Source organism: Anolis sagrei, chromosome Y (genome assembly GCF_037176765.1).
Source record: "Anolis sagrei isolate rAnoSag1 chromosome Y, rAnoSag1.mat, whole genome shotgun sequence".
Classification (NCBI taxonomy): domain Eukaryota; kingdom Metazoa; phylum Chordata; class Lepidosauria; order Squamata; family Dactyloidae; genus Anolis; species Anolis sagrei.
In genome coordinates this window covers 83967466-83979195 of record NC_090035.1, presented here as the reverse complement: position 1 = coordinate 83979195, position 11730 = coordinate 83967466, and the positions used below count along the sequence as shown (strand labels likewise).

The 11730-nt window shown below is 43.4% G+C and overlaps 1 protein-coding gene across 1 annotated transcript in view; it reads left to right on the top strand.

The window, feature by feature from the left end:
- The window catches only part of LOC132769659 (glutamate receptor ionotropic, kainate 5-like), a 95398-nt gene that overhangs the window by 23839 nt on the left and 59829 nt on the right, over nucleotides 1-11730 (top strand). The window contains 1 exon segment of the mRNA XM_067461894.1: nucleotides 11359-11494. Coding sequence (XP_067317995.1) covers nucleotides 11410-11494 — 85 coding nt within the window. The 5' untranslated portion in view covers nucleotides 11359-11409.

The following is an 11730-nucleotide window of genomic DNA, read 5'->3' as shown; positions in this document are numbered from 1 at the left end:
TTGTAGTTTGAAGCCATTGTTCCCTTGCGTCCTAGTCTCCAGGGAAGCAGAAAACAAGCTTGCTCCCTCCTCCTCCCTGTGGCTTCCTCTCACATATTTATACATGGCGTCTCATCATGTCTCCTCTCAGCCTTCTCTTCTTCAGGCTAAACATGCCCAGCTCCTTAAGCCGCTCCTCATAGGGCTTGTTCTCCAGACCCTTGATTATTTTAGTCACCCTCCTCTGGACACTAATGCACCAAAATCTGCTCCTTGGGGTAGTTATGGGTTTTCTCTAGCATTTTGTAGCAAAACAAGGGGAAACGAAAAGTGGAGGGGAACCCAAAGGTCATCCATTCTGACCCCTCGGCAAAGTCCCTCCAAACTAGGTGCATTCCCGCTTTGAGTCTCCACGTAGAGAGGAAAAAGAGGTATTAATAATAATAATAATAATAATAATAATAATACATTACATTATAATACTAATAATAGATACAAAACCACTTTGAGTCTTTTGAGTCTCATCATGTCTCCTCTCAGCCTTCTCTTCTTCAGGCTAAACATGCCCAGCTCCTTAAGCCGTGCCTCATAGGGCTTGTTCTCCAGACCCCTGATCTGCTCCCTCCTCCCTGTGGCTTCCTCTCACATATTTATACATGGCTATCATGTCTCCTCTCAGCCTTCTCTTCTTCAGGCTAAACATGCCAGCTCCTTAAGCCGCGCCTCATAGGGCTTGTTCTCCAGACCCCTGATCTGCTCCCTCCTCCCTGGGGCTTCCTCTCACATATTTATACATGGCTCTCATATCTCCTCTCAGCCTTCTCCAGGCTAAACATGCCCAGCTCCTTAAGCCGTGCCTCATAGGGCTTGTTCTCCAGACCCCTGATCTGCTCCCTCCTCCCTGTGGCTTCCTCTCACATATTTCTACATAGCTATCATATCTCCTCTCAGCCTTCTCTTCTTCAGGCTAAACATGCCCAACTCCTTAAGCCGCTCCTCATAGGGCTTGTTCTCCAGACCCCTTATCTGCTCCTCCTCCCCTGTGGCTTCCTCTCACATATTTATACATCGCTCTCATCATATCTCCTCTCAGCCTTCTCTTCTTCAAGCTAAACATGCCCAGCTCCTTAAGCCGCTCCTCATAGGGCTTGTTCTCCAGACCCTAGTCTCCAGGGAAGCAGAAAGGAAGCTTGCTCCCTCCTCCTCCCTGTGGCTTCCTCTCACATATTTATCCATGGCTCCCATCATATCTCCTCTCAGCCTTCTCTTCTTCAGGCTAAACATGCCCAGCTCCTTAAGCCGCTCCTCATAGGGCTTGTTCTCTTGCTCAGCTGGATGTGGCCGCTGTGCCTTGTTTAGGAAACCTACTTTGTGGGACACAGCTTGTGTCTGCTTATAGGCTTCTCATATAATGCCAACCGAGGAAACGGGTTTGGCTGAAATCAAGGCCCAGGAGACTCCAAAACACACCAGGGTTTATCAGTGGGAAGGCTCCATATTTGGCCCCTTCCTTGGCTCAACGTTTGCACCCAAGCCAGGTTGCAAGAGACACGTCTTGCACAGAGAAGTTGAGTTTTGTGGCGGAAAGTGCCTGTTGTGGCTTGAACTCGGGATGCCAATGTGTCTGCCCTGAATGTGCCCAGAATGCAAAGGAGGCTCATGCAAGTCAATGAGGATTGAGGGACTCTTTGGGCTCCGGGGGGGGGGGGGGGGGGCTCAATAGCCTTGGGGTCTCATCCAAGCGGAAGGGGCTCCCCAGGGTGGTTACGATGTCAACATTGCAGAAAAGACGTGGCAATAGGGACGTGGAAGAGTTACACTATGTTACAAAAATTTTAAAAAATTAATATCTTTGTTCCTGGTTGGAAAGTGTTATTTCCTGTTGAGTTGTGACTTTGGAAGTAGTTCTTCTACTCCAGAAACTTGGTTTGGCCACAAACTAGGTTGCAATGGGTTGAGACTTGCTATTGAGATACTCATTGCAAAATTATGGCAAAAGGTGCTTTTGCAAATAGGTTCTTGTGGGTTTTTTCGGGCTATAGAGCCATGTTCTAGAGGCATTCTCTCCTGACGTTTCGCCTGCATCTATGGCAAGCATCCTCAGAGGTAGTGAGGTCTGTTGGAAGTAGGAAAAATGGGTTTATATATCTGTGGAATGGCTGGGGTGGGGCAAGGAGCTCTTCCCTGCTGCAGTTAGGTGTGAATGTTCAGCTGATCACCTTCATTAGCACTTGAAGGCCTGCCTGAGCCTGGGAAAATCTGTTGCTGGGAGGTGTTAATCTGTGCCTGGTTGTTTCCTCTCTGTTGTTTAGCTGTTATAATTTTAGAGTTTTTTAATACTGGTAGCCAGATTTCGTTCATTTTCATGGTTTCTTCCTTTCTGTTGAAATTGTCCACCTGCTTCTTGTGGATTTCAATGGCTTCTCTGTGTAGTCTGACATGGTGGTTGTTGGTGTGGTTCAGCATTTTTGTGTTCTCAAATAGTATTCTGTGTCCAGGCTGGTTCCTCAGGTGCTCTGCTATGGCTGACTTCTCTGGTTGAAGGAGTCTGCAGTGCCTTCCATGTTCCTGGATTCGTGTGTTGGGCAATGCTGCGTTTGGGGGTCCCCACATAGACTTCTTGTCCACAGCTGCATGGTACACAATGGTAGACTCCTGCAGAGGTGAGAGGATCCCTCTTGTCCTTTGCTGAACGTAGCATTGGTTGGATTTTCTTGGTGGGTCTGGAGATAGTTTGTCTGTTGTGTTTCCTCATCAGCTTCCCTATGCGATCAGTGGTTCCCTTGATGTCTGGCAGGAACACTTTCCCTCTGGGTGAAAAAACCCACAAGAACCTAGTGATTCTAGCCATGAAAGCCTTCGACAATGCTTTTGCAAAGTTTGTGCGGTTTAATAAAATTTCCCCATGATAGAACCAATCAGGAAATAATGACAAGGATGGTGTTACATAGCGTTGCTGTTATATATAATATTATTATATTTATATTATACATTATATCTTGCTATTGCTATATATAATATTATTATATATTTTTTATTTATCGTGTCATCAGCAACCATACCATTGTATTACAATTATTATATATAATATATTATATTAATATTACATGTAATATATATGGCTATTATTATGTATTATATTTATTAATATTATTAATATTATTCCATGTTTTTATTAGGAAATAATGACATTTATAACCCAGGAACAAAGATGGTGTTACATAGTGTTGCTGTTATATATAATAATATATTATTATTATTTTTATATTATTCATTGTATCTTGCTATTATTATATATAATAATATATTATATTAATATTATATGTAATATATATTGCTATTATAATATATTATTATTATTATTATTACTCCATGTTTTTATTAGGAAATAATGACATTTACAACCCAGGAACAAAGGTGGTGTTACATAGTGTTGCTGTTATATATAATAATATATTATTATTATTATTTTTATATGATTCATTGTATCTTGCTATTGCTATATATAATATTATTATATATAATAATATATTATATTTATATTATATGTAATATATATGGCTATCATTATATATTATATTTATTATTATTATTATTCCATGTTTTTATTAGGAAATAATGACATTTATACCCCAGAACAAAGATGGTGTTACATAGTGTTGCTGTTATATATAATAAGATATTAGTATTTTATATTATACATTATATCTTACACATTATATCTTGCTATTAATATACGTTATATTATATTATATATAATAATATATTATATTAATATTATATGAAATATATGTGGCTATTATTATATATTATATATAATATTTATTAGTATTATTGTTATTATTATTCCATGTTTTTATTAGGAAATAATGACATTTATAACTCCAGAACAAAGATGTTGTTACATACTGTTGCTGTTATATATAATAATAATAATAATAATAATATATTATTATTATTATTATTATTATTATTATTATTATTCATTGTATCTTGCTCTTATTATATATTACATTATTATATTATATAATAATAATATATGTAATATATGGCTATTATTATATATTATATCATATATTATTAGTATTATTGTTATTATTTTTACATGTTTTTATTAGGAAATAATGACATGTATAACCAAGGAACATATATGGTGTAACATAGTGTTGCTGTTATATGTAATAATGTACATTATTATTTGTATATTATTCATTGTATCTTGCTATTATATATTATATTATATATAGTAATATATTATTATATTATATGTAATATATATGGTTATATATATATATATATATATATTATTTATTTATTAGTATTATTTTATTATTATTCCATGCTTTTATTAGGAAGTAATGACATTTATATCCAAGGAACAAAAATTGTGTTGCATAGTGTTGTTTTATAACATATTGCAATACCATATATATATATATATATATATATATATATATATAGTAATATACTTTGCAATTGTTATCATATATTATACTATAAATTATTATTATTATTATTATTATTATTATTATTATTATTCCTTGCTTTTATTAGGAAGTAATGGTATTTATAACCCAGGAATAGTGTGACATGGTGGCATTTCCCAGCAGTTGAGAAGCCCCTTGAAGCCCCATCTGTGTTATCAGATTGATCTGCATTATATAGACAGTGTAGACTCAATATGTCCCAATGCAGAGCAGCGCGAACTGGATGATATGAGTCTATGCAGTCCATCTAATGTAGCTCAATCTGGGTTTATGATGACAAGCGTTGCAGCAGATCTTCCTGCGTGCCCGCCGGTCCTTTCCTTCTCCTCCCAATGGGCCCAACTCATTAGGTGTCCACGAAATGCAAATAATCTCACCCGTGGCCAATCTGCTTTGGAGGCTCCTCTCTTCGGGAGGTGGTGCCTAGCAACGCCTCCTTAGCAGCATCCCGTTGCTAGGCAATGGTGACTGCCTGGGATGGGGATGCCCAAACCAGAGGAGACGCCTCCGCCTGGGAAAGTTACTTTTGCAATGCCCAGAATCCGTAGGTGGGGGTGGCTGTGGATTGTTGTGTTTGTGCATGAGTGTGTTTCCCTCCTTGTGTGTATTTGTGCTTGCTGTACCTGGCCTCAGGGACCCAGGTGAGAAAGGAATGGGAGCAAGGGAAGGCGGAGCCAGATTTGAATATTCAAATGCGTTGGTGTAGGTGTCTCCAAGAGGCTGAGAGTTAGGTTCTTGTGGGTTTTTTCGGGCTATAGAGCCATGTTCTAGAGGCATTTCTCCTGACGTTTCGCCTGCATCTATGGCAAGCATCCTCAGAGGTAGTGAGGTCTGTTGGAAGTAGGAAAAATGGGTTTATATATCTGTGGAATGGCTGGGGTGGGGCAAGGAGCTCTTCCCTGCTGCAGCTAGGTGTGAATGTTTAGCTGATCACCTTCATTAGCATTTGAAGGCCTGCCTGAGCCTGGGAAAATCTCTTGCTGGGAGGTGTTAATCTGTGCCTGGTTTTTCCCTCTCTGTTGTTTAGCTGTTATAATTTTAGAGTTTTTTAATACTGGTAGCCAGATTTTGTTCATTTTCATGGTCTCTTCCTTTCTGTTGAAATTGAGAGTTCATTCAGGGTCACGTTGGTCCTGCAGAAAGAACTCCGTGTGTCCAGGATCCTTTCCTTTGATGGCTGTGAATGAGAAAGAGGCTCTGGCTTCCCCTCCTTGGAAACCTTTCTGAGGAAAACAATGCACCAAAATCTGCTCCTTGGGGTAGTTATGAGTTTTCTCTAGCATTTTGTAGCGAAACAAGGGGAAACGAAGAGTGGAGGGGAACCCAAAGGGCATCCATTCTGACCCCTCGGTAAAGCCCCTCCAAACTAGGTGCATTCCAACTTTGACTCTCCACATGGAGAGAAAAGGGGGGTATTATTATTATTATTATTATTAATAATAATAATAATAATAATACTAATAACAGATACAAAACCACTTTGGGTCTTTCTGTGGAGAGAAAAAGTGAAGTAAATAATAATAATAATATTAATAATAATACATTATAATACATTATAATACTAATAACGGATACAAAACCACTTTGGGTCTTTCTGTGGAGAGAAAAAGTGAAGTAAATAATAATAATAATAATAATAATAATAATAATAATACATTATAATACATAATAATAATAATAATGGATACAAATCCACTTTGAGTCTTTCTGTGGAGAGAAAAAGTGAAGTAAATAATAATAATTATTATTATTATTATTATAAATTATAATACTAATAATGGATGCAAAACCACTTTGAGTCCTTTTGTGGAGAGAAAAAGTGAAGTATATAATAATAATAATAATAATAATAATAATAATAATAATAATAATACCCATAGTGATAATAAGGATTTTTGGGGTCGAAAGCCCCTCCTGCCCCACAGTGACCAGCATCTGGAGAGATACCATTGGTGCTTCCTTTTGCGGATCCATCTCTTCTCTCTTTCTTTTAATAAATAATTTTACAATATTTGGTGATGCAGATCAATGGTAACGATGGCCATAAAAGGCAACATTCCTGTATTCCGCTTTGCACATCTCTGTGGATTCTTGCTTTCCTATCCTTGGCATTTCTATCCTTACCTGCTACTTAGAATCATAGAATCCTAGAATCCTAGAGTGGGAAGAGACCTCCTGGGCCATCATCCAGTCCAACCCCATTCTGCCAAGAAGCAGGAATATTGCATTCAAAGCACCCCTGACAGATGGCCATCCAGCCTCTGCTTAAAAGCTTCCAAAGAAGGAGCCTCCACCACACTCCGGGGCAGAGAGTTCCACTGCTGAACGGCTCTCACAGTCGGGAAGTTCTTCCTCATGTTCAGATGGAATCTCCTCTCTTGTAGTTTGAAGCCATTGTTTCGTGTCTTAGTCTCCAGGGAAGCAGAAAGGAAGCTTGCTCCCTCCTCCTCCTTGTGGCTTCCTCTCACATATTTATCCATGGCTGTCATATCTCCTCTCAGCCTTCTCTTCTTCAGGCTAAACATGCCCAGCTCCTTAAGCCGCTCCTCATAGGGCTTGTTCTCCAGACCCTTGATCTGCTCCCTCCTCCTCCCTGTGGCTTCCTCTCACATATTTATACATGGCTATCATCATATCTCCTCTCAGCCTTCTTCTCTTCTTCAGGCTAAACATGCCCAGCTCCTTAAGCCGCTCCTCATAGGGCTTGTTCTCCAGACCCTTGATCATTTGAGTCACCCTCCTCTGGACACATTCCAGCTTAGAGTCAATATCTCTCTTGAATTGTGGTGCCCAGAATTGTGGTGCCTAGAATTGGACACAATATTCCAGGTAAAGTGGTCTAACCAAGGCGGAATAGAGCATGGGAAGCATGACTTCCCTAGATCTAGACACTATGCCAAAATCCCATTGGCCACATCACATTGTTGGCTTAGACGTATCCATTTCCCCCTCCTGCGAACAGTTATACCTCTTCTCTTGGTATTATTTTATTTCTTTTTCATTACAATTGTCTGATTCCATTTCTTATATTTTACTCTGCCCCCCCATCATAACCCCCCCCCCCCCAATTTGGACTCCCAATTCTCCTTCATAGATATCCTCTTTCCAGTGATAACAGCCTTGCAGCGTATCATCCAAGAGTCTCTCCTTGCAAAGGGGCCAGGTAGGGCCGGCCCTAGGTAATTTTCAAGTGTAAGCAAGCAGTATTTGCCCCCCCCCCGCCCCCCAAACCTATCACTGAAAAATAAAAGGTAGAAGGTGACACAGCTGAATAAAATCCCACATTTTCTGCTTTTAACTGGGATATAGGGCAGTGTGAACCCAGGGCCCTTCCACACAGCCCTACATCTCAGAATATCAAGGCAGAAAATCCCACATTATCTGAGTGTGGACCCAATTCAAAGCAGATATTGTAGGATTTTCTGCCAACCATTGATATATATTTTCTGTTGGTCGTGGGAGTTCTGTGTGCCATATTTGGTTCAATTCCATCCTTGGTGGAGTTCAGAATGCTCTTTGATTGTAGGTGAACTATGTTGTTGTTGTTCATTCGTTCAGTCGTCTCCGACTCTTCGTGACCTCATGGACCAGTCCATGCCAGAGCTCCCTGTCGGCCGTCACCACCCCCAGCTCCTTCAAGGTCAGTCCAGTCACTTCAAGGATGCCATCCACCCACCTTGCCCTTGGTCGGCCCCTCTTCCTTTTGCCTTCCACTTTCCCCAGCATCATTCCCTTCTCTAGGCTTTGCTGTCTCCTCATGATGTGTCCAAAGTACTTCAACTTTGTCTCTAGTCTTCTTCCCTCCAGTGAGCAGTCGGGCTTTCTTTCCTGGAGGATGGACTGGTGGGATCTTCTCGCAGTCCAAGGCACTCTCAGAACTTTCCTCCAACACCACAGCTCATATATCCCAGTAACGACACTTGCCGCACTTGCTCCCTTGCCTGGCCCGCTTTGGGTCCGGAGGCGTGCCTGAAGACCCCAGCGTGTGCACCAAAAGTCACCTCTTCTCCTGACTTTCTCCTCAGCCATTGGGACCAAGAGAGAGAGAGAGGTGGAGATGCCCACCTTTCCTGAAGGTAGGCGCAAAAACAAAGGAGGGAGTGGAGGTGGGAGATACCTCCAGCCAGAGGGGCTCTCTCTCTCTCTCTCTCTTGGTCCCAATGGCTGAAGAGAAAGTCAGGAGAAGAGGCGACTTTTTGGTAGGTGGAGATGCCCACCTTTCCTGAAGGTAGGCGCAAAAACAAAGGAGGGAGCGGAGGTGGGAGATACCTCCAGCCAGAGGGGCTCTCTCTCTCTCTCTCTCTTGGTCCCAATGGCTGAAGAGAAAGTCAGGAGAAGAGGCGACTTTTTGGTAGGTGGAGATGCCCACCTTTCCTGAAGGTAGGCGCAAAAACAAAGGAGGGAGCGGAGGTGGGAGATACCTCCAGCCAGAGGGGCTCTCTCTCTCTCTCTCTCTTGGTCCCAATGGCTGAAGAGAAAGTCAGGAGAAGAGGCGACTTTTTGGTAGGTGGAGATGCCCACCTTTCCTGAAGGTAGGCGCAAAAACAAAGGGGGGAGCGGAGGTGGGAGATACCTCCAGCCGGAGGGGCTCTCTCTCTCTCTCTCTCTCTCTCTCTCTCTCTATCTCTCTTGGTCCCAATGGCTGAAGAGAAAGTCAGGAGAAGAGGCCACTTTTGGTGTGCACGCTGGGGTCTTCAGACACGCCTACGGACCCAAAGCGGGCCAGGCGCGGCGGCTCCGCCCCTTGGCCCACCCGCGGATTGGGGAGAGGAGAGGAGGCGGGTGGAGCGCCAGGGGATCGGGAAAGGGAGCCGGTGATTGGGAAGGGATCGAACACGGAGAACGATTGAGCGCTGGCTCTGCTCGCGCACCCAGTGGCTGGGTGGAGCAGGAACGAGAGGGGCTAGGTGAGGCTCAAGGGCCCGGCCCCTTTGGGAAGACGATCGCCCGGCAGTGGGGCAAGAAAGCCAAGGCTCCCCCCGGACTGCTAGGGCTGTTGTGAGCTGGGGGGGGCGCTCCTCAAGTGGCGGTTGAGGGGCATTTACAGAGACGCCTCTGCGCCCCTGGCAAAAAAAAAGTGTTCTGCGACCGCTTACTTCGCGTAATGGACGAGCCGCCCCTGGCAACTGCTTACCCTGAGTAATGCTTGAGCCGCCCCTGGGGCCAGGCCTCCCCTCCAGGCTCCCTTTCTGGCTCAATCTGATAGGACAAAAGGGAGGGGGCAGCCCTTGGAGACCTCCCCGTTTGCTCTGGGACCCCCTTTTTGCATTGTCTCCGTTGCCTATGGCTTATGGAATTCTGTGCCGCCCTACATGAGAGCCATGCGTGACTTAGGACCTTTTACTCTCACACTTAAGACCTGGCTTTTTACCAGAGCATTCGATCTCTGTTAATTTTTAATTTTTGTATTTATGAATTTTATATTTTACAATTTAGCTGTAAATCGCCTGGAGCATTCTCGGATGGAGGGTGATTAATAAGTAATTAAATATGATGATGATGATGATGATGATGATGATGATGGTTGTGTGGCAAAAGGGGAAAATCCTGCTAATGCTCAAGGTGAGAGCAACGCCATGTGCAGAGGGAGGGATGCTGCTGACTCAGCTCACAGCGGGACCAGCACTCCAGCGCAAAAGGAGGGAGCAAGCGAGGCAGGCGCATCAGGCACAAGATCACCATCCCCATCATCCTCCTCCTCATGATTGAGACCCCGCTTTGTCTCTCCACCAGGAGACTCAACGCTGCTTTCCATTCAAAGCCTTCTGATACCATTTGAAAATCTACAAATATATGCAAAAATATTAAAGCAGAAATAAATATCATTGGTATTAAACCCGTTTAATATTAAACCATCCCGTTGAAATCCATAAAAGTATATTCAGAAACCACAGCAACCCCCCCCCCCCACCTCCCTGAAGATGGTGAGGAGGAGGAGGATTTATTCCTACGGGATGAAGGGTCAAAAGGCCATAATATGATATTTAATTCTTCCTTCTTGTCTTTCTTTCTTTCTTTCTGTATTCCTTCCCTCCCCTCTTCCTTCCTTCCTTCCTTCCTTACTTACTTACTTACTTACTTCCTTTCAATTTCCCCCTCTGTCTTTCTATCTTCATTCCTTCCTTTCTGTCTTTCTTCTTTCTTTCTTTCTTTCTTTCTTTCTTTCCTTCTTTCCTTCCTTTCTGTCACTCTCCTTTCCGACTTTCTGACTTCTGTCCTTCCTTCTTTCATTTCCTTCTTCTTTCCTTCTCTTCCCCTTCCCTTCTCCCCTTCCCCCTACTTTCTTATTTTATTTCCTCCTCCTTCTTTCCTTCCTTCCTTTCTCTCTTCCTTTCTGCCTCTCTTCCTTTCTGTCTTTCTATCTTCCTTCCTTCCTTTCCTTTCTGTCTTCTGCCCTCCTCCCTTTTTTCTTTTCTTCCTATTTTCCTTTATGTGTTTCCTTCTATTGCCCTTCCTTTCTGTCTTTCTTATTTCTTTCCTTCTTTCCTTCCTTCCTTTTTTCTTTCCTTCCTTCCTTTCTGTCTCTGTCCTGTCTGTCTTTCTTTCTATCTTTCTTCTTTTATTTCCTTCTTCTTCTCTTCCCTTGTCCTTCCCTTCTCCTTCCTTCCTGTCTTCCTTCCTTTCTTCCTTCCGTCCTTCCTTTCTCTCTCTTCATTTTCTGTCTCTCTTCCTTTCTGTCTTGCTTTCTACCTTCTTTTACTTCTTTCTTCCCTTCCCTTCTCCTTCCTTCCTTCCTTCCTTCTTTCATTTCCTTCTTTTTCCTTCCTTCATTCCTTCTTTCTTTCATTTCCTCCTTTTTCCTCCCTTCCTTCCTTCCTTCCTTCCTTCCTTCCTTCCTTCCTTCCTTCCTTCCTTCTTTCCTTTCCTCCTCCCTTCCCTTCCCCTCTTGCAGGTGGCAGCGCAGGGGCCACGGCCGAACTTTCTCCATGAGGAGGGGTAGAAGATGCCGGCTTTGCCCGCGCTGCTGCTGCTGCTGATTCTCGCCTTGGCCCACAAGAGCCTCGAGGTGCTCTCCTCCCTCCGCATGGGTAAGCCCAGGGGGCAAGGACAAGGGCGGGGGGGGGGGGCATTCCTCCAAGGGAGGGGGGCTTGCAAGGGGGTGGGATGGATGGACAGGCAGCCCCCCTTGGCCCAGGCCAGCCGCCATTCCTTATCCCTTCCTGTCCCTTTGAGGGCTGCAAGGGGCTGCGGCCGGACAGCACCAGAGTCATCTGGTGGTCAGCCCTCTTGGAGCCTCTCTTTCTGAGAGGTCAAGCAGGAGGAT